This window comes from Pleurodeles waltl, chromosome 1_1 (assembly GCF_031143425.1).
Source record: "Pleurodeles waltl isolate 20211129_DDA chromosome 1_1, aPleWal1.hap1.20221129, whole genome shotgun sequence".
Taxonomy (NCBI): domain Eukaryota; kingdom Metazoa; phylum Chordata; class Amphibia; order Caudata; family Salamandridae; genus Pleurodeles; species Pleurodeles waltl.
In genome coordinates, this window is record NC_090436.1 from 830,570,047 (window position 1) to 830,591,534 (window position 21,488).

The 21,488-nt window shown below is 43.5% G+C and overlaps 1 protein-coding gene across 2 annotated transcripts in view; it reads right to left on the reverse strand.

The window, feature by feature from the left end:
* TRPM3 (transient receptor potential cation channel subfamily M member 3) overlaps positions 1-21,488 on the reverse strand; it is a 1,350,903-nt gene that overhangs the window by 570,161 nt on the left and 759,254 nt on the right. For both annotated transcript variants that reach the window (XM_069228883.1, XM_069228872.1), the window contains exon 8: positions 5,557-5,680. In XM_069228883.1, the coding sequence (XP_069084984.1) occupies positions 5,557-5,680 (124 nt within the window). The remainder of the gene's footprint in view (positions 1-5,556; positions 5,681-21,488) is intronic.

Below are 21,488 nucleotides of genomic sequence, written 5' to 3' on the forward strand. Positions count from 1 at the left end.
GCGGATGGACATGTGGAGTTTGGGGTCTCTGAGCTCACAATTTAAAAATACATCTTTTAGTAAAGTTGATTTTAAGATTGTGTGTTTGAAAATGCCACTTTTAGAAAGTGAGCATTTTCTTGCTTATACCATTCCTGTGACTCTACCTGTTTGAGGATTCCCTGTCTGGGTCAGTTTGACAGTTGGGCTGGTTGCACCTCACATTAGACAGTGACACAAAGGGAGCTGGGATGTAGCCTGCATATCCTGATGAGCCATCTGTGCTAGGAGGGAGGGGAGAAGTGGTCACTTACACCTGAAATGGCTGTGCCTATCCTCACACAATGCAGTCTCTGACCCCCTGGTGAGTCTTTGGGGCCTGGCCTGGGCAAGGCAGGATTTCACATTCACAAGAGACTTTACTTTGAAGTAGGCCTACTTCAAAGGAGAAATTGGGTATAAGAAGGGCACCCAAAACCACAGACTTTAGAACACTTCTGGAAACAAGAGGAACCTCTGCCTGGAGAAGAGCTGAAGAGCTGAGGAAGAAGAGCTGCCCTGCCTGTGACTGTGCATTGTGGAGCTATCCTGAAGTTGCTGCTTCTGTCAGAGTAAGAGGGCAAACACTGGTCTTTGTGTGCCTTCCATCTTGTGAAGAAATCTCCAAGGGCTTGATTTAGAGCTTGCCTCCTGTTGTTTGAAGTCTCAGGGACAGCAAAGACTTCTCTCTGCCAGCACCTGGAGTCTCTGGAGAGACTCCTGCTCTGACAAGTGGTGCCCTATCCAGTCCCTGGGCCCTTGAAAGGAAAGCTGGTGGAAATCCAAGGAAATCGACTTCGGACCGACGCCGCTGCTGAATCCGGTGAGGCAGCCTGCAACCGACTCCGTGATCTTCGCTGGAACGCGACAACCTTCGCAGGCGCGACGCCGCTGCCGCCCCGCTGAAGTCTGCGACTCCGTGGAAATCACCGCACCACGTCGTGACTGACGCCGCTCGAAGTGCACCGATTCAATGTTTCGCACAGACGCCGCGATCCCCGACTTTGCGCATTGACTTGTTTTCACTCTTCACCAAAGGTACTGTACTTTGGGGTCTACGCGACTCTGTGTCCGGCGCCACTGGTGTTGGCTTGTTGGGAATGACTCTGTCACGACACCGTGTTAACACCTCATCGAAGCATTTTGTGTTTCTAAGCGCTATTTTTTAGTTTAATCTTTAAAAATTCATAACTTGACTTGTGTATGTCGGATTTTTGCCGTTTTGGTCTTGTTTTGTTTAGATAAATATTTCCTATTGTTCTAAACTGGTGTTGTGTCACTTTGTAGTGTTTTCATTAAGTTACTGTGTGTGTTGGTACAAATACTTTACACCTAGCACTCTGAAGTTAAGCCTACTGCTCTGCCAAGCTACCAAGGGGGTAAGCAGGGGTTAGCTGAGGGTAATTCTCTTTTACCCTGACTAGAGTGAGGGTCCTTGCTTGAACAGGGGGTAATCTGACTGTCAACCAAAGACCCCATTTCTAACATGCTGCAACTCAAGAAATCATCACATCAAACTTGGTGTCGATTGAACCAGTGCATTCTATTGCAGAAACAACACATCGCCGGTGCCTGCACCAAAGCTGTGGACACAGCTTTCAGACTGCACAACGTAACGACCCCGACTTACAACACAGACCTCGAATTGGCCAATGCAGCACCAATGCATCAGAACTGGGACACATCGCTTCTGGATATCAATGCATCAATGACGTTGACCAATCAGGATATAACACATCGCCTGCAAAACCGGTGCATGCCCTCCTTTGGATCAACGCATAGTTCCTGAGGATTGATGCAACCAAGGTCCTGTCAGCGGGTCTGCGTGACTCTGTACCCAACCCGTGCTCCATCGCGGTTGGACTGAACTTTTGGGTTTCCCCCGGTCCGGTGCTACCAGAGTGCCCCGGTTGGAGCTATTGATTTCTAAGCACTGCATATTGATTTAATCTTGCACAGTTCATATCTCAACTTATGTATGTTGGATTTTTGTTGTTTTGGTCTTGGTTTACTAAGATAAATATTGGCTATTGTTCTAAACCAGTGAGGAGTACTTTTGTGGTGTTATGACTGTGTTACTCTGTGTGTGCACAACTACTTTACACATTGCCTCTTTAGTTTAACCTGACTGCTCTGTGCCAAGCTACCTGAGGGTGAGCACAGCTAAACTTTTAATGTGTTTCTTACCTACTCTGACTAGGGTTGTGGTCCCTATTAGGACAAAGTGTAATCATCTGCCAACTAGAGACCCAATTTCTAACATTGGTGGCAGCGGTGGGATAGGACTTGTATTTGTGTATTGCATACAGCAATTGGTGTACAGTACTTCCATTTTTCAGACCATTATATACCAATATACTTTAGTTTTTCTCCTTGGCAACTTTCTGAGTTCGTGCAACAGTCATGTCTCAATTTGGAGAGCCAGCAACTGCAACTGCAGTATTGGAGTGTGAGCAGGAGAAATGGGAAACCTGGATGGTTTCTACAGGGAGCTCTCAAGTGCTCTTTCAAGGGCCTTACTAAAAAGGAAGAGCTGCAAAAGGCACTGGGGGTCTGGCTGACAGCCAGGGAAGCAGCTGTGCAACCAGAGGAGGGCAGTGTTGTGGATGGCAAGGAGGAGGATCTGGATTTGTTGGACAGCTCAGTAATGCCAGCTTAAATGGAGAGAGGGCTGACTCTAAAGCAGGCAGCAGTGTGTTCTCCAGAGGTCTATCCCCAGAGGAGCTGGAGGGCAGGCGGGAAGTCAGGGAGGCTCCAGTTGAAGCTGACAAAACTCAAAAAGGGGGCTAAAAGGGTGTAAGCTATGCAGGAAAAGAGATTGGCCATTGAGGAGAAGAAAATTATTTTGGCTCATGGGCTGAGCATGAAGTAGCTAGACCTAAAAGCCAGAAGGTCTGTGTCCAGCACAGATTGTGGCACCATATCATCAGTGTCCTCTGACAAAAGAATATATGTACCCAAGAGTCTGATATCTGATTGAAAGGTGGGGGAGGACATACATCACTGGTTTGAGGACTATGAGATTGCTTTGCAAATGCACAGGATCCCTGTGGAGGATTGGGTCCGGTCATTTTTGTGGAAGCAGTTTCCAACTGAGAGGAGGGTCACCTTACTAACCCTGCAGAGGAGTGATAAGATGAGGTATTCCTCTATGAAGGAGGCCCTTACCAGGAAATATAGGTTGACCGCAGAGATGTACACGCAGAAGTTTAGGGAAAGTGCAAAACTTTCTCACAAATCTGAGTAGATTGTGTTGAGTCTTTCTGCAAGGCAGTGGATAGTTGGATGAAGGGCAGTAATGTGACAGATTATCAGTGGCTGTACAAATGGATTGCACAAGAGGACATATGTAGTCTTTGTTTTACAGATTTGCGCCAACACTTGATTGATTTTAAATTCTCTGACCCAGGGAGCTTGCTAAGGAGGCAGACCACATGGTCAGCACAAGGGTCCGCAAGAAAGCTTCTGGGAAAAATCAAGCCAAGGGTGGGCAGGGTTCCCAGTAGGAGAAGGAGGGGAGAAATCCAATAGTAAGGAATTCTCTAAAGGGCCACAAGCTAATTCTCAGGGTCACGTTTCCCAACCCCCTACTGAAAAGAAGAAATGGTACCCATCAGGTAAACCTGCAGGGAAGGAACCCCTGAAGTGTTTTGACCATAATCAGGAAGGACACTTCAGAGGGGCTCCTGCATGTCCTAAGTGGACACAACTCCCCACTGGGGTACAGTCACAGGGGGTGCTGAGTGTAGAGTTGGGGAGGAGTTGGCCCCAGCTCGACATGGGGAGACAGCTGAGATTACCCTAGTGTCCCTGGGTGACACTGAAATGGTACGAAGAACCCTCATGCATGACAATACTAAGAAGTATAGGCAGTGGGTCACCATTTATGGGCAGAGGGTGGAGGCTCTAGGAGACACAGGAGCCTGCAGGCCAACCATGGGTGTCATCTGGTGTCTTCAAAACAGGTAGTCCTGAATGCTGCAGACAACCTTGAGAGACAATATTTGGTGGCTCAGGTTCCCTTTGAATGGGGAGGGGTTCTCAGGTTCCTTGAGGGTAGCTGTGAGTCTGTCCATGCCTGTGGATTATCTGCTGGGCAGTGACCTGAAGCATACCACCTGGAAGAAGGTGGAGCTCTGGTCACACTTGGAGATGTTCGGGTTGCCTGAATGGTTGTTCCTGACCACACGGTCCACGGCCACACAGGAGGGTTGTCAGAAGGAACTGGAGCCTGAAAGAGTGACCCAGGAGCTTGCCAAGAAGAGGAAGGGAAAGAGGCACAGGAAACCCGCTCCTGAAACTCCCACATTCTAAGAGGAGGCTGACTTTGAGGGAGACCCACTGCCAGAACCCACAGCAGAAGAAGTGGCCGAACTGGGGAACTTGCCTAAGCGAACTAACTGTCAGCAGGAAGGTAGTCTCTTCATGGAAAAGTTCTGCGCAGAGCAGAAGGAGTGTTCTTCTCTTGTGGGCCTTCAGCAGTAGGTTGAGGTCCAGGCAGCTTGTGATGCCTCTGGCAAGCACCTGATTTACTAGAAGAATGGTCTCCTGTATGGTGTGCCTAAGGTTCCTGAACCTGGAGCAGCCCGTCTGCTGGTGGTACTCCACTGCTTCAGAGCCTTCCTACTTGGTCTGGCTCATGATGTCCTATTGGCAAGTGATTTGGGGCAGGACAAGACCTCTGACAGGCTTGTCATCTATGTCTATTGGACTAAAATGACACCATACCCTGGTATGAGTAGCGGTATAAAATAAATGAAATGCACGTGAAATAATAGCTATTTAGAAATGAGAGGCACTGTTGGAGGGCTGTAGTGAGGGATTCTGTGGAGATGGAGGTCATTGGGAAGCACCAACAAAAATATTCCCACATCAGACGCCACCAGCACTAAAGTCAGTCCTGAGTATGAGTGTACATGTGTGTGTGTGTGTTTGCGAGTGTGTTCTGAGTCTGGCAATTTCTGTGGTTCTGTGATATGTTTATGTTCCTGCACCCTGTGCTATATTCAGCAGACCCTTGGGCCATAATTCAACAATACTATGAATAATATTGAACAATATCCTACAATATTCTGAGAGCACTCTCTCAGTGTATTGAGCTGTAGAATTGGTCACACTTAAAACAGCTAGTAATGGCATGCTATGCCTGCTTGTATGTGAGAATACTGACTCTCAGAAATATCGTGCTGAAAGATTATCATGGCAAAAACATTACCAAAAAATAACGTGAAGGTAGGTAGACATTGGTAAGTATTGCTATGCTAAACCTAACTCAACATTTATGAACCTTGAAGATGTATATCATCAAGGTACATATATGGGGAGTGAAGTCCAGCAAACTACACATATTTATACATACTTACCTTGTCAATATTTTTGCAGTCAGTATTTCGGCTACAATATTTTTAAGCATGGTATTAGAAGCACTATATTCAACTACATACCACAATGTACCACAATGCATTAAGTGTTGTGATGATTTAAGCAGCAAAACGTCATATAGTATGACATATATAGAACTCTGAGGAAATCACATACCAACTCCTTTTTCTTCATGCACTCCATGAGAATGATGAAGAGGTGTTGAGCCTGAGTTCGGGTGTAGTTGAAAGTTTTCTGGATTGTGACAAGCAACTGGTCTCTCAATGTTTCATTTATTAGACTGTGGGGAAAGAGGAAACAACGAAAAATAAGTATTTACATTTTAATAAGAAAAGGCGTCTGGGGGTGATGTGACAAATGCAAGCGTTAAAGGCATTCATTCAGTGGCAAGGCATGACTGGACACATTTCTTCAAAGGTTGATGATAAAAACCTGCTCTGGTGAGAACAGGCTATTTCTAAAGCAATCGCCCCTTAACTCTGGGATGTGATTTCAATTCTTGGCCTGCCATCAGCTGACAGAAATCATTTTTGTCAGCTAGCTAAGGAGCATTTCCCAATGGATAAAAAAGGCAGCAGCTTTCTGAATTTTTCATACGAGAAAACAAATATCATACGAATGTATATTCAATGGGTTTATAACCAAAAACATCTCATTACCGTACTTTTGAAATATAGACACATAGCTTGTGAAGCCTTAATGAGTTGAACCGTTTGGTTATCTTTTTTTCCGATCCAGGGAGTGTTTCATTGGCTTTTTGGGAATATGCGAATGCGACTTGCAAAACGTGCTTTGAGAAGAATAGTGTATTCTGCAGTGCCTTTAGGTGTGTGCACAGATCCTAAAGAAAGCATTTCTGGCAGACAGATATATCTTATTATCATCTCTAAATGAACTGAGGGCCAGATGTACGACCCCGAGTTTTGCGACTCTCAATTTGCGACTCATTTGCAAGTCACAAATTGCGAGTCATTAAACCATATGTACAACAGTGTACTTCACACTGTGTGCTATTCCCAATGTTGTCGCAAATGACCTAGCTCATGAATACTCATGAGGTAGGTCACAATCTGCAACCCCATTGGGAATGGCAGCACTCACAGGGATGTGGCCTGCTGGGGTCAGCAGACCACCATGTCCGTGACTGCTTTTAAATACAGCAGTATTTTTTTTAAAAATGCAGCCCGTTTTCCTTAAAGGAAAATAGGAATGCATTTCAAAAACAAAAATGAAAAGTTTTCTTTTTATTTTTTCAGAGCAGGCAGTAGTTTGTGGGACCACTGCCTGATCTGAAAAATGTTTTTGCATGCATTCACAAAGGGAAAGGGGTCCCATGGGGACACCTTCCCTTTTGCGAATGGGTTAGCGCCAATTTGAGACTGGTGCTAACTGCGATTGTTTCAGACTGTGACTCGCAATTAGGAAGGAAATGCACCTTCCTAATTGAGACTCGCAAACCCTTTTTGCGATTCGGTAAATAGATGACCAAATCACAAAAATGGGTCTGTACATACCAAAATGCTTTTTTCTCGTCGCAAAAGGTACGTGTGGCCCATAGTTATTGGTTCGTTTTACGCCAATTATTTGATTTAAATACGGTGTGCTGACAAAACCCCAATTGCAGCCCAAGAGGAACCTCTTTGTGATGATATTCAGAGAGCAGTAGTTACCATGAAGTCTTGTCCCAGTTAGAAAACAACATTACTTTCATTTCCTTCCTTAAAGCAAGAAGATTTGCTAAACATATCAGTGGCAGTGAGAGGTAATCCTACGGCGTGCAAGCCCCAGGACAGAGAATGCCCCCCATATCTTTCCTTTATCTCTTAACGTTTGGGTGCGGTTATTGCTGCTGTTTTAACCTATCACGAATAAAGGGTGGGCCTCAGTCACTGAAATCTCAGTGGGAGCTTTGCCATAATTCACTTGTTACTAGTGGCCAAAGAGGTGGATTTTAAATTCTGTCTGACCCACTCAGACCAGTCTTCCTCAGTTTTGCCTCGTCATTAGCACCAATCTACTTGTGCCAATATACTTACATTAACATCACTTAAAGGAAATGTTGTTTTTGAAACAGCTGATCATTTCAAATGTGTGCATGTTCACAGTTGTCCAACACTATTTCCAAATATGCAGTTTCAAGCCACAACAGGAGGCAAGAGTCGGTTTACAATGGCATCATGTTGTGGCAGGAGATGGGCGCAAAAGACATTGTAGAGCAGAGGAATTGTAGGACTCTTCTTTCCACTTAGAATGATTTAACTACACCTCTAGTCAATAAGTCTCCCGGTGCACCCTTTCCACTGCCTTTGATAAAGTTAAATGGGGATAATGAGTTCTGGTAAGTGACTGAATGACAAGTGATGCATGACTGGACAAACATCTCTTCTGCACACCACAATTTCCCAAACAGACTTGTCACTGATTGAGTAGAAACCACCACACATCATTGACTAGATACTTATCTCTTCCTCACCTTCTGTTCATTTGAATGCCATCTCCTCTTAGTCTTTTCTGTGTTTACCATATCCTTGTCATTTTGAGGGTAAGCCCATATTTACTATTTAACCATTACCATTTGATCATCTGTACACTTATCTTGTGACCTTTAGCTTGCCATTCAAATTTATAGTTACTTTCCTTATTTTATTTTTTATTGACGTTACCTTCACCAACAACCCAAAGCTCCCTTAAACCCCTAATCCCTTCCCCTTCACACCTAAAACCTTCGTCCCAAAAGCATTCTTGTTTCACTCCTAAATCTACACCTTTAACTCATTCATCATTCACCCATGCATATTTCACCCATCACCACTAACACACCTTTATCCCTAAATCCATCGACTTTAAACTCTTCACATTTAAACTATCTACTCCTAAAACACTTTAACATTCATCATTCACGCCTAACCACCTCACACTCCAAACGTAAACTATTCATCAATAATCCTTAACCTCATTAGTGTGGATGATATGATATTAACGTCCCCGGCAGTAATTTGTGATCACACCAGAGAGATTTCCTGTTCATGCCCATATCTCATGCTGCAAGTAAAGTTCCCTTTTTAGTCTAAGATATCTTTTTTGGCAGAATTAATGATGCACATTGCGCGGTACATGCTGACATAGCTGAAGCCTAAAGGTTCAGGCTGCTGTTAGTGTGATCTATGCCAGGGGCAAAGCTTAGCTCCCCCCCATAACTTATCCTAATGGGAGTAATACAGTTGGAAACGGGTGACTCTCTTCTTTCAAGGTTTACCTCTGCTAGCCAATCTCTGCTCGGGGACTGCCACGCGAGGATGACCCATCCAGCCCCTATACACTAGGGAGATTGAAAAGGAGGGAACAGTTCTCTAGCATAGCTAATTGACTACCCCCTCCCCGATCAATAGCCAGCAAGTTCTTTCTGTTGCCATTGGTGGTCAATTTGAAAGGGTTTCCTTAATCTGCCCAGCCAGGGAACAGAAAGACCACTAGAATACCAGTGATGAGTTTTAATATCAATGAGGTAGGGAAGTGAGTCATCCAGGCAGGCCAATGTTAGCACTGGTGGTGCAGACTGGAGTTTTACCTAGGCATGGAGGGAGGACAGAAAGACCACTAGAACACTAGGAATATTTTTTGTTAGCAATATGGTAGAAGACTGGCTTACCCACGTATTAAGCTGCACCCCCTTACCCTGGGTGCTGAAACGATTCCATATGAAAAGAGGCGGATATTCTGTTATCTTGTCCAAAGGTTTGTTTTTTGCAAGCCATTCGTGGTAAGAAAAAGTAATGAGACTCGTGAAAACCACAACACCCTGGATTTATAGAGGTTTCCCTGTGTGCCAACTGTCCTCCTGCCCAAATACTGCAGCTACCCACATCCCCAAAATCATTGAAATTCACAGGAAACATCTTTACATTTTCATGTTGCTGTTTGAGACCTTTCTTATTGCAGGTGATAGGCCCCACCCACACAAATGGAGTACCATTTTTATTGGGCAAAGTGTGTGAATGCTGTCTGTTAAAGTGTTTATTATCATCTATTGAACTTCCTTACATTTTTCCTTCCAAATTCTATTCAGTGTGTACAAAAAAATGTATCTTGTAAAATACTTCGAGAATCACAGGGTATTCTTAGTTTCAAATTGAGAGTGGTACAAATATGTTCTATTTCTAAACTCAGATCCTAGGGATATTTGAATATGATGCATAGTAGAAACAGAATAAAAAATCATTATAAGCCGCAGCTCAATGAATTGCTTTGTGCATTACTTGTTTTTGACAACTGACAAGCACTATGGGCCAGATGTACTAAACTTTTTGCACGTCGCAAACAGCGAATTTTGCTGTTTGTGACGTGCAAAAAGCACATCGCAATGCCCAAACCCCGTTCTGCAATTCGGTAACCTGGTTACCGAATCACAAAACGGGATTATGAGTCGCAGTTAGGAAGGGGTGTTCTCTTCCTAATTGCGAGTCACAGCGCGATATTGTAATGTTTTGTGACCGCGAACACGGTCGCAAAACAATCGCAGTTAGCACCCATTTCAAATGGGTGGTAACCCATTCCCAATGGGACCCCTTCCCCTTTGTGAATGGCATTAAACACATTTTTCCAGAGCAGGCAGTGGTCCTATGGACCACTGCCCGCTCTGAAAAAATGAAACGAAAAAGTTTAATTTTTTTGTTTTGTAATGCATCTTGTTTTCCTTTAAGGAAAACGGGCTGCATTACAAAAAAAAAACGGCTTTATTTAAAAGCAGTCACAGACATGGTGGTCTGCTGTCTCCAGCAGGCCACCATCCCTGTGAGTGCCGCGAGTCTCAAGGGGGTCCAAATTGCGACCCACCTCATGAATATACATGAGGTGCGCCTTTTCGACTCCCTTGCGAGTCGCAGATGGTGTCAGGGACACCATCCTACATTCCGATTTGCGACTCGCAAATTGCGAGTCGCTCTGACTCGCAATTTGCAAGTCGCAAATCGGAACCTACCTACAGCTGGCCCTAAATATCTTTTAAACCTGAAGAGTGTGATGGGTATAACTATATTTTACTTTTATAGCCTTCAGTGCCAAAATTGACAGTTGGAAACATTGTCACCTATTACTATTTTCTCCCACTTTTACTATTTTGTTTCTGTTTTAAGGATTAGTTTCTTTGGAAAACCATAGGTATCCTACACAAATGACGCCTTTCTGAATTCAGATTATTTACTACTTTTTTGACACATTCAGCTTTCCACGTTTACTCATGAGGGTCGCAAATTTTTCCCCACAAATTGCAAATAGTTAGCAACTGAAAAATAGGAAATATTGACCATCATATAGTAAAATGCAAACACCATGGTGGAATTAATTTTTTATAACTGCCTGTTTCTGAAAACTGGGATGATGGCGATTTTACAGGAGCAAAGGTTTTGTTGATGCCACGTTTAGAAAGGAAGACACACATTTCTTACATAGCACTGTTTCCCATTGTCTCTGTTCCCAAAAAGGACAATCACAAATCCAAGAAATCTTTGTCATGAAAAAAAGAATATAAATGTGGCATGGATATCTTTGTGGAAAACGTGGCCAAAATTATTAAAATAGGGTTTAGCTCAGGAAAGGCGGAAAAGACTCAGCACGTAAAATCCCTTCACCCTTTACCCTTAAACCCTTCTACCTTCACCCATGAGCCTTCATCATTCACCCCAAACTCTTCAGCCTTCTTTCACCCTTCACCGTGAAACTCTTCAACTCTATCTCCATCACCTTCATCCCTAACCTTTCATCCTTATACCCTTGGCTCTTCACCACTTTAACCTGACCCTTTAGCTAACGCTGCTCATTGTCACCATTCATTTCTCAGCCTTTTGCCTTAAATCTTTCACCCAAAAAGCCTTCACTCCTATGCTCAACACTCTTCATCTTTATATCCGTCACCATTTAATTCTTCACCTATCATCCCTAAACCTTTCACTTTTAAACCTGCTGCTAATAACCCTTCACTCTTAAACCCTTCAGTCTTCACCTTTTATTCTTCACTACTAAAACCTTTGCCTTTAAAGTCTTCACCCTAGAAGCCTTCTTCCTTTTACCTTAACAGTGTCACCTCTTAACCCACCATCTTAAGAGTCTCAAAGAGCCTCCCTTGAGATCTTGGGGGCATTAAAAGTGCACTCATTTGTTTGCTTGAGCACCTGAATACGTTTTTGAAAAATTTCCTCCAGAGGTTCAACGGAACTTGCAGTCCAACTGGCTGTTCCCAACATTGGATTAGACTTAAGCTTTGGTCCGCTCAAAGCTTTGTGCGCCTGCAAAAAATACAACTAAGTTAAATTCTGCGTTGGGACTTACAAAATTCTCAGTGAGAAATCACCCAAACTCCAGAGCACCATTGAGACTAACCTGTTTCAGGTATCTGACCTTCGGTTCCACAGTGGCAGCTACAATTTCAGCAGAGTCCCTTGCAGGGGGGGAATTTTCTTCTCAAAAAGTGACAAAGTCCCAATCTGCATTGGGACTTAGAAGACATTTTAGTACTTTTCTTCATAAAAGTCACAGTCCATTTCTGAAGTAGAACTTAGAATACTTTTTTAAACCTTTTGACTTCCAGACCTACACCAGGGCCAATGCATCATGGTTGGACTCTAATTGCAGCTAGGTTGTAGTGTGCTGCTTCTATAGACTATCATTGGCAATTCGTTCTTTTAGATGCTTTTTCTACTTACAACTTTAAAAGTTCACATCTATGGTTCCCCTTATTCAATGCTTTATTATTTTGGTGTCCTTTTGCTTATTATTTTGTCTATTTTCACACATTGGAGTCCGATTTTTATTATGTTTGTATTTCTAACTGTTGTTGGTACTTCTAAATGCTTTACACATTTTCTTCAGGTTAAACCTGCCTGCTGTGTACAATAGCAGAGGACTGAGTTTAGGTTTAAATTTACTGAAACCTTTGACAGGACCTAACAAGTTAGTGACTTGTGGTGGACTTCCATCCACCCCAATTATTAATTGACTTTCCCTCAGTGCTTAACTAACTGGTTGTTCTCCCAAACTTCTTATTCAGGAACTGATTTTCAGACATAAATAGACACAGCTGTATTTATTATTTACCTTTAAACTATATTTTCTTATACCCATTGTTTATTTTGTATTTATATTTTGCAAACACATTAATTAATGAATTGAAAAAAATGAACACAGTCTTTTTTAAATGACGAACATGTTGCTGAACTGTGCTTGCACTTAGCCAAAAGCAGTGTACTTGTGCAAAGTAACAATATGTTTCAACCGGAACATCCGAGAAGCAAATGGTTCAGTTAAATGTATTATAATTTTCTTATCTGATTTAGAACCATTTTCATAAGGTGGCACCATCTTTCTGTGGCTTAGTTGAAAAAAAACAATGTTTCTTTTCAAATGAAATGCTGAATTATGCAATAAAATTCACAAGCTCCAGATGGTCAAATGCTTGACATATATTGACAAACTAATTCAGAATAAATTATTACAGCCAATTTTGATTTGTGAGATTCACTGAAACATTTCAATTTTGATTTGTGAGTAGATGTGATGAAGTATTCTTCATAATATATTCAATGTGGGAAAAAACAGACCAGCACTGACTAGTGGAATATTTCATTTGAAAACAAAATGTGTGCTTGTTTGGTGCTATAAACATAGTTGAAAAACTATTCACATTCTTAGGAGCCGCACAAGGCATTTTGCTTTGTCATCCAGAAATATTGTCATCTGACGTTCGACTATTTCCTTCCAACTAGCCAGGATCAGAGAGGTAGAGGACCCCATTTGGCTTGTGCTGACTTCATAAGGTCATAGAATTAGCTGAAGGAGTGGAAAGATCTTGTGTTTGAATTTACACTAGTGCATGTTAAAGCACTGTCCACTACAATCAGGAGTTATCCTGTCAATTAGGTCTAAGTCTCTCTACCATGTCCACAGGATGACTCCTGTTGGTACTCCATCATAAGCAACACGGACATCCCTTTCCCCTTATTACAAGCACTTTGGATAAAATGCAATTGTAATGGGATATTGGTCACATTTGTAGTTGAGAACCTGCATGCCAAACCCTAAATCAAGCTGTTACTTCTGCTGTTCGTCACACTTAGATATCATATATTGGTGTGCATAGATCAATGGGTGAAATACTTTCAATTAAAACCCTGCTGCACAGGTCTACTGGGCCTGCCTTCGCCAGCACAGTTTAAGACTGTATTTTAAAACACTGAAGTCTTGAATCGACATCTCAGATTGAGGAGCTACTCCAAAGTAACAGCTGACCAATGAACATACGGACAGCAAACCAATATTTCTGACTCTAATGTTATGTCTTTCTTGACATCTGAGGCATGAGTTCTAACAGCTACGTTTTCCTCTTCTGCTAATCTTTTGCTAGCACTTCTCTTAGTGGACCACCCCCTCCCCACAACAGAACCCGCTTTAAACATCATATTCTACTTTGAAAAATACATTATCTGTTTAGCTATAAATTGCACCTATTATCTGTTTAGCTATAAATTGCACCTGTTGTCTCAGGTGATTTTAGCATCCATGCAGATTACAAGAATAGACAATTCAGGAGCTCTTAAAGCGTGTTCATCTCTGCCCTCTGTCTCAAATGATCGCGTTTCCTCCTAACAAAGCAGATGTCTGCCTTCACCTTTTCACTCCAGAAGGAAAGATTCCTTGTACACAGGTTAGACCACCATTATGTTCAGATCATTATTTAATATGATTTGTTCTCGCTAGCACTGATACGTGAGTCAATGCCTTCACATACAAAATCTAATGAAGAAATCAGAAAAAAGATGCTTTAGGCCTTTCTAAAAACTAAACTCAAGCCCCCCAACCTATAGAATCCTAAATCCAGAGCTACTGATTACTGCTGCTAGATCAACAACACACTTGACACGGTGTTGCCCTTTTTAGCCACTCAAAACATGAAAAGGCACATAGGGTTCTCAGAAGACATCTTTGTGGACGATTCTCTTCTATAATACTATGGCCCTCATTCCAACCCTGGCGGTCTGTGACCGCCAGGGCGGAGGGCAGCGGAAGCACCGCCAACAGGCTGGCGGTGCTTCCTGGGCTATTCTGACCGCGGCGGTAAAGCCGCGGTCAGAAAAGGGGAACCGGCGGTTTCCCGCCGGTTTTCCCCTGGCCCAGGGAATCCTCCATGGCGGCGCTGCTTGCAGCGCCGCCATGGGGATTCCGACCCCCTTCCCGCCAGCCTGTTTCTGGCGGTTTTCACCGCCAGAACCAGGATGGCGGGAACGGGTGTCGTGGGGCCCCGGGGGGCCCCTGCACTGCCCATGCCACTGGCATGGGCAGTGCAGGGGCCCCCTAACAGGGCCCCATACACATTTTCACTGTCTGCTTAGCAGACAGTGAAAATCGCGACGGGTGCCACTGCACCCGTCGCACCCCTGCAACTCCGCCAGCTCCATTCGGAGCCGGCTTCCTCGTTGCAGGTGCTTTTCCGCTGGGCCGGCGGGCGGCCTTTTGGCAGTCGCCCGCCGGCCCAGCGGGAAAGTTGGAATGGCCGCCGCGGTCTTTTGACCGCAGGGCGGTCATTCGGTGGTAACCGCATGGCGGGCGGCGACCGCTGCCCGCCGCGGTCAGAATGACCGCCTATGTCATGTTCTCATGGGTGCCTTTGTGAATTAGTCCCTTAATGCGTAGATATCACACCAATTCATCCGAGAGAGACTGGCTTTCTAACTATGAACTTAGTCAAAAGGAGGTTTTCAGGAAAAGCCTATCTAGGCTGAGAATAGCACGAATGAATTACTTTTAAAACATAATCAAGTCAGCTGATATCTTTCAGAATGAAGTTTTTGATATCATTATTGAGCCCATGGGTAATTCTCTACTTTCTTTGAAAAAGACCGCAACTGAAGGATTTTGTGAGTGAGCGCAAACTGATTAATTTCCAAAACGCGCCGCAAGCCTCTCCTGGAGTTGAAACACAGATTGCCCGAAGTTATTCTCCGCAAACGTGTAATACATCTAATTTTCTCCTCTATCAGAATTATTTGGACCTTTGTTAATGATAATTGCAGGTGTGGGAAAAGAACAGGGATTATTCTGTGGCACTCGTAATGTCTCCTTTAGGACTGGAATCCATCTCATCGTTTATGCATCCCTTCTCAAATATTAAAGTTAGCATAACTGTCACCTAGCTAAGCCAGTGACCTTGCCCTATCATGTCAGCATTATAACTACCCCGCTGTAAAGGAGCACAGGGCTTGTAGAGTCCGTTATGTTATGTTAACTGGATTTGTATATCGCATGGCTACCCTGAGGCCTCCCAGCGCTTACGGACCAGAAACCAGAGACGAGGTGGGAAAGACGGCTGATCTAGAACAACCCAGTTTTAAGTGCTTTGCGAAAATCCAATTCATGGTTAATTAGTCTAATCCTGAGAGGGAGGGAGTTCCACAGTTTAGAACCGAGGTATGCCATCGTTGAACCACCCCAGCTGTTTTTTTTTAATTTAGGTAGTGTCGCAAGAGCGGCAGTTGCCGACCTAAGGTCTCTGGTGGGCTTATAAAATGTTGCTAAGTTCTTTAGCGGGGGGCCTCTATTGTGTAATGATCTATGGATCACACACAAAGATTTGAATTTAATACGTTGTCCCACTGGGAGCCAGTGAAGCGATGCGAGTCTGTAACATCAGAGTCATACTATAAAAAGTGGCAAACGTGTTATGTGTACTTTCTCACCAAAACATGTTCAAACATCTTGCTAGCTGCGAAATATTTACTGTTCTGTGCCCAGGCTGCCTGTGTGTTTGGTAAGTAGGCCATGAGTTACACAACGTCGGCCATCTGCCACTAACAGCTTGATGAGATTCTTGCTGCAAAGCGTTGCACTTGTACAATATTCATGCAGTGACAAGTGGCAGGTGGTTTCTCTGTTATGCAGATATGACAAGTGATGCAGAGCAAGTACAGAATTGTGTATGGCAATTAGCATCCTGTCACTACCTCCAAAAGTAGCTGAAGTCGCATACTGTCATTTGTGAGTATGACGACTATAGGAAAATACTCTATAAATGAATATTTGCTGATACATTTGACACGGAAGACACACCAGGGTATTGGCAAATTCCTCTGAACTGAAGAAGTGTTTACTACTTGCAACTGACACGATAGAAGGAATCGACAGGAAAAACAATATGTATAAGAAATTGAAGTCACCTCTTAATGTGTGCTGTTGTCTCATCTAGACTAGTGTGGAACCTGCCAATAATGGAAGAGGACAGGTGCCAAAACACAAGGACAAGGGCAGCTTTAACAAAGAATCCACAGCAGTTCTTGTTATATTGTATTTTCGTTCTCTGCACTAAGATGCTTTGAATTCTATATATACAATAGGCTCAAGGGGCATTATTGATAAACGACCAATGCTGAAATAAGATGTGTTCTTATTTATTTAATTTGCTTGCTTCTTTAATGAGTGTTTTACGTGCCACGCAAAGCGTAACAGATCGAGAACATAAGCAGTACTAGATGAGGGCCAACAATACACGAATGAGGGCGTTACCCTCATATAGGTGTGTACAATATACACAGGGTAATAAACAAATAGCTGATGAGTATTAAGTTACAAAATGCCAAACTGTTCAGACAGAAAAGTAGAGCTTTGGCTCTGAAAATAAGAGAAGTTAATTAGAGGTAGGGGAGAGTTTGGCATTTACCAGGAATTGCTTAAGCTCTCTTCTGGATGCACGAAAGTAGGTCATAGTCTGGATAGCAGGAGGTATTGAATTCCAAGTCTTCGGGCCGCAGTTGGAGAAAGATGATTCAGGATATGGTATGCATCGAATACCATAGTTTTCAGCAAAAGAGTTTCATGGCTGCACATTTGATGAGTAGTTCCCGAGTTCTTCAATCTCTGGGTTAGAAGAGTGCGTTCAGAGTGTAGGAGTTTGTGAAGTAAGCATTCAGAGATGAATGTAGATCTGCCCACAATTGGGAGACAGCTAAGAGACAGAAGATCAGGACTCACATAGGTAAAGAGGCCAGTCTCCAAAACAAGTCGAGCAGCTGCATGAAAGGTGTATTAGAGTGGGTCAAGGGGGGTTTCGGAATGCCAGTGAGTATGGCATTGCTGTAGTCTGATCTTGGAAGTATGAAAACAGAGGAGTCGCATGAAGGAGCCCTTGGTGACAATGACTCCTATCTGACCCATAAAGAACTGACGTAGAGTATGGTAAGCGTGGACTGTTGAAGGTGTTTCTGTCCTTTCCTTTCTTGGCAATGACGTTGTTTAGCAAGACGTGCATTTTTTTGGGTTACCACAATGATCTTTGACGTGTGCATTTGGGATTGTTTTTAGAACCTTGGAAGCAGCTGTCCCTGTATTGGGGGAGGGTATATCACACAGGACTTTTAGTTCATGCATTCTTCCAGACACACAGGAATACAACAAAAAGTATTTTTATTTCTACTATTGAAGGGAATAGCCAAAAAGTGGTGACGAACAATGTGGGCTACCAGACCCAATGACTACTTTGCCTCAGCAGTCAAGAGGTGGCAGCATATTTAAATACCAAAATGTTTGTTATTTAGTGGGTGTGATAATTATTGGCTAGCTTTAGGGAATCACGTGGATTATGGTGGTCTGCAGTTTCCAGTAAATACCAGTTTTTTGACATGCTATATATCGGCAGGTTTAACCTGCCGATATTTAACAAAGAATTAATGTCTGATATGTGTGGTAACAAGGTTTATGCTTTGTTGCACAATTGACGTTAAGAACACCATAAAACAATTAATACATTCCTGCTTTCTTTGTGATTTTTCATCCAGTTGAGCCCTGGGCCTGCCAGTGGTCATTTTCTGTGCCAGTTGAGGGATTGTTATCTCATCTTGGTTTTTTATTGCATTTGTTTTAAGGAATGTTCTGTTTTTAAATACATTTTGCAAAACAGGCCATGTGTTGTGGAGTCAATCCTTTCAGACTAAACAGGATAGCCTGCCTGGCATGTTCTGATACCACTGGTGTTAAAAATGTTTTTCAGACACAGCTTTCTCTAGGGTAATAGAGTGGAGCAAATACAAAGGATGCGTAAGAAGTCTTCCCGGTGATGTGCGCAAAGTCTGCATTGTTTGTGGATCTGAGCCATTTTAGTTCAGTCTTCAATGCAGGTAGCAGTTCGAGTCTGACGTGTAGCACCTTTATTTTAAGTGACATTTTGAATATTTTTGCCATATAAGGTTGAGCTGTTGGAGCCTTAGATGTGTTAATTGTCATCCAAGCGTGAGATCGAATTCTGGACTTATCTTTGTCGTTGCTCCATGAGAGCAACTTGATTTGTTTGTTTAGAAGTTGCTTGAAATTTTTATGGGGTAAAAACTTTTGCCATAACTCCTCTGCCTGCAGGTGCTTTATGGCGAGAGCCATTCTCTTTAGCCAGGGGTTTGGGAAATCCACCTTGTTTCTGTTGATCTCCTCACAAATCAGTGCCTTTAGAGTGTTTTGGGTGGGTTAGTCTTAGCCTTGATGCGTATTTGAGTAATGCCCCATCTTGAACGAATGTTTGATCTTGTAATCCAAATTCCTATCTAATCTGCGCTGGTGAGGAGCTGTGTGGGAGGCGGAAGAGAAGGCGAAACACTTTGCTTTGTGCAATGTTGATGAAGTTATTCAGTTTGTTTGGGTATATTTCCGAACCGTATGTTAAGTCTGGCAGGAATTTTGCTTTTATCACTGTGAGTAGTGAACACCAGATTAGGGTTTGTAGTTTTTATGCCAGAGCAAAGACTGATGCAAGCAGTGATGCCAACCTCGCTTTCAAGGTGTTTAGGTGCAGGTGATGCGACCAGCGCTTCTGTAGCCAGACGCCGAGGTATTTATAACTTCCACGGATTGATTACCACAGAACCATTTAGTTTTCTTGATTATCCGTTTGCCAAAAATGATTACCTTGGTTTTCTCTCTGTTTACCACCAACTCATTAGTTGTGCAATACTGATTGAAGGTGTTTAACACTTTTTGGTGTCCTGTACCTGAGAGATTCAGTAAGACGAGGTTGTCTGCATATAGTAATGCAGTTAGGGGATAGTTGCTCAGTTTGGGAGGATGGGAACCAATGATGTTTAGCTGTGTGCACAGATCTGCTAGACAGAGGTTGAAAAGCATTGGAGCCAGGACACAGCCCTGCTTAACACCTCTGTCTATCTGGATTCTGGCTGACACTCTTCCGTTGTTTCCAACTTGCCCAATTTTCTGAGTACAGAAGCTGTATTCCTTTTTAGCAGCTCGGGTGGGATTTTAAGGTTTGCTAGTTTCCCTCACAGGTTGTTCCGGTCCATTGAATCGAAGGCTTTGGACAAGTCCACGAAGCACGTGTAAAGGGCCATTTTTTTGTTTGAATATTTTTCAGCGAGCATGGCTAGCGTTATTAGATTGTCAGAAGTGCTTGCCGATGGCAGGAGGCCGCTGTGATTCAGAGGTATTAAATTAAACTTGCTTGCCCATCCTTTGAGATCCTCAAGCAGGAGGCCTGCAAATATTTTTGCATCAACGTCAAGCAGTGATATTAGTCGGTAGCTCTCTGGGTTCCCGCAGGGGCTCTTCTTATAGATTGGATGGAAAATTGCCACTTTCCAGGAATCCGGAATTTTGTTTTCCGTGCTGATGGCATTATAAAGATTGCAGAGCAGGCCGGTCCAAAGGGCAGGGTCTTGTATTAATATTCCTGCTGGGAGACCGTTTGGCCCAGCAGCCCCACTCTGTCTGCAGTGCCGTAATTGTTCCTCGACGTTTTGTATTTTGAATAATAATGGCTTTGTCTTGCTGCTTGTGGTGGAAGAGGGCTCCACCGTTTTAGGGCTGCCATACAGGTTGGAGATGTGTTCTATCCACTTTCTCTCCGGGACCGCGTTACTTTGGTTCCAGGTTGTCCTGCGCTCCAGCTGATTAACTATAGACCACAGCGACCGGCTGTTCTTTTCCTAGGTGGCTTCCACGATTCTGATCCATCCTGATCCATGTGGGCTTGCTTTGCTTCCCATATTGCCTTCTTGTATTCCTTTCTTAGTTCCTGAAAGGTTCTCTGGTAGCAGTTGCTTGGTGGTTGGTTCTTTAGGCTTCTGGCAATTTTGTCAAGCTGTTGTCTTTGTTGCCTTAATGTCTGCGTGAACCAGCCATTTCTGCTCAGTACTGGGCAGGCCTTGAATGGTTGTTTAGGCTCCAGCTGGTTCCTTAATGATGTTAATGTGGCCTCCCATTATGAAATTATGTCCACCTGTTCAGTTTGATCTGACGTTAAGTTGGCTTTCCATACTTTATATTTCTCCATGCACTTGTGCGATGGAGGTGGCTTCCTAGATCTTGTTCGCCAATTCTTGGTAGTGGAGCAGCGAGAGCGTTATTGTTTGCTATTTTCATTGTTTGTGGGTGGTGGTCACTTTTGCATCTCACCTCTATGCTGAAATCCTGGAAGTGCTTGAAGATGTCTGTTGAGACAAAGGTGTAGTCTAGGATGGAAGCGGACTTCTTGGCGATGTGGCTTGGGTTCATTGGGATGTCTTTTGGGAATCTGCCATTTAGGGTCCTTAGTCCTAGTGCCTCTAGTAGTCTGACCAGGGGGTGATCACATTTGTCCTTGTCCTTGAAGGGCGATTCTTGTGGTGGGATGCCCAAACACTGGTCCAAGGCACATTCCCGGGACGTTCTTTTGCCATGATTGGCCATATTATGGTTAGAATCATCTGTGATGATCCAGGGGGCGTTTCCAAATGCCGTTTTTAGGGCTAGCAACTGTTTTTCTGTTGTGTCTAGCAAGTGCTGGTTACGCTTCATGTTGGGGTTGATGTAAATATTTGTTATTATTATGGGCATTGGTGTTTGTTCCAACATCCAGTTTTCGATAATGATGGCTAGTATATGAGCTGACTTCAGGTCTATGATCTTGGCATTGAAGGATTTTCATGTGGTTATGTGGATTGAGAGGCGCCTTTTGGGTGCCCTTTGGATTTGGGTCTAGCTGCCGGGCTTAGGGATTCTTCAAATCCAGCTGGCGTATTTTCTGATACTTTCCAGGATTCCTGCAGGCAGATGATGTCGAAATCATTCAG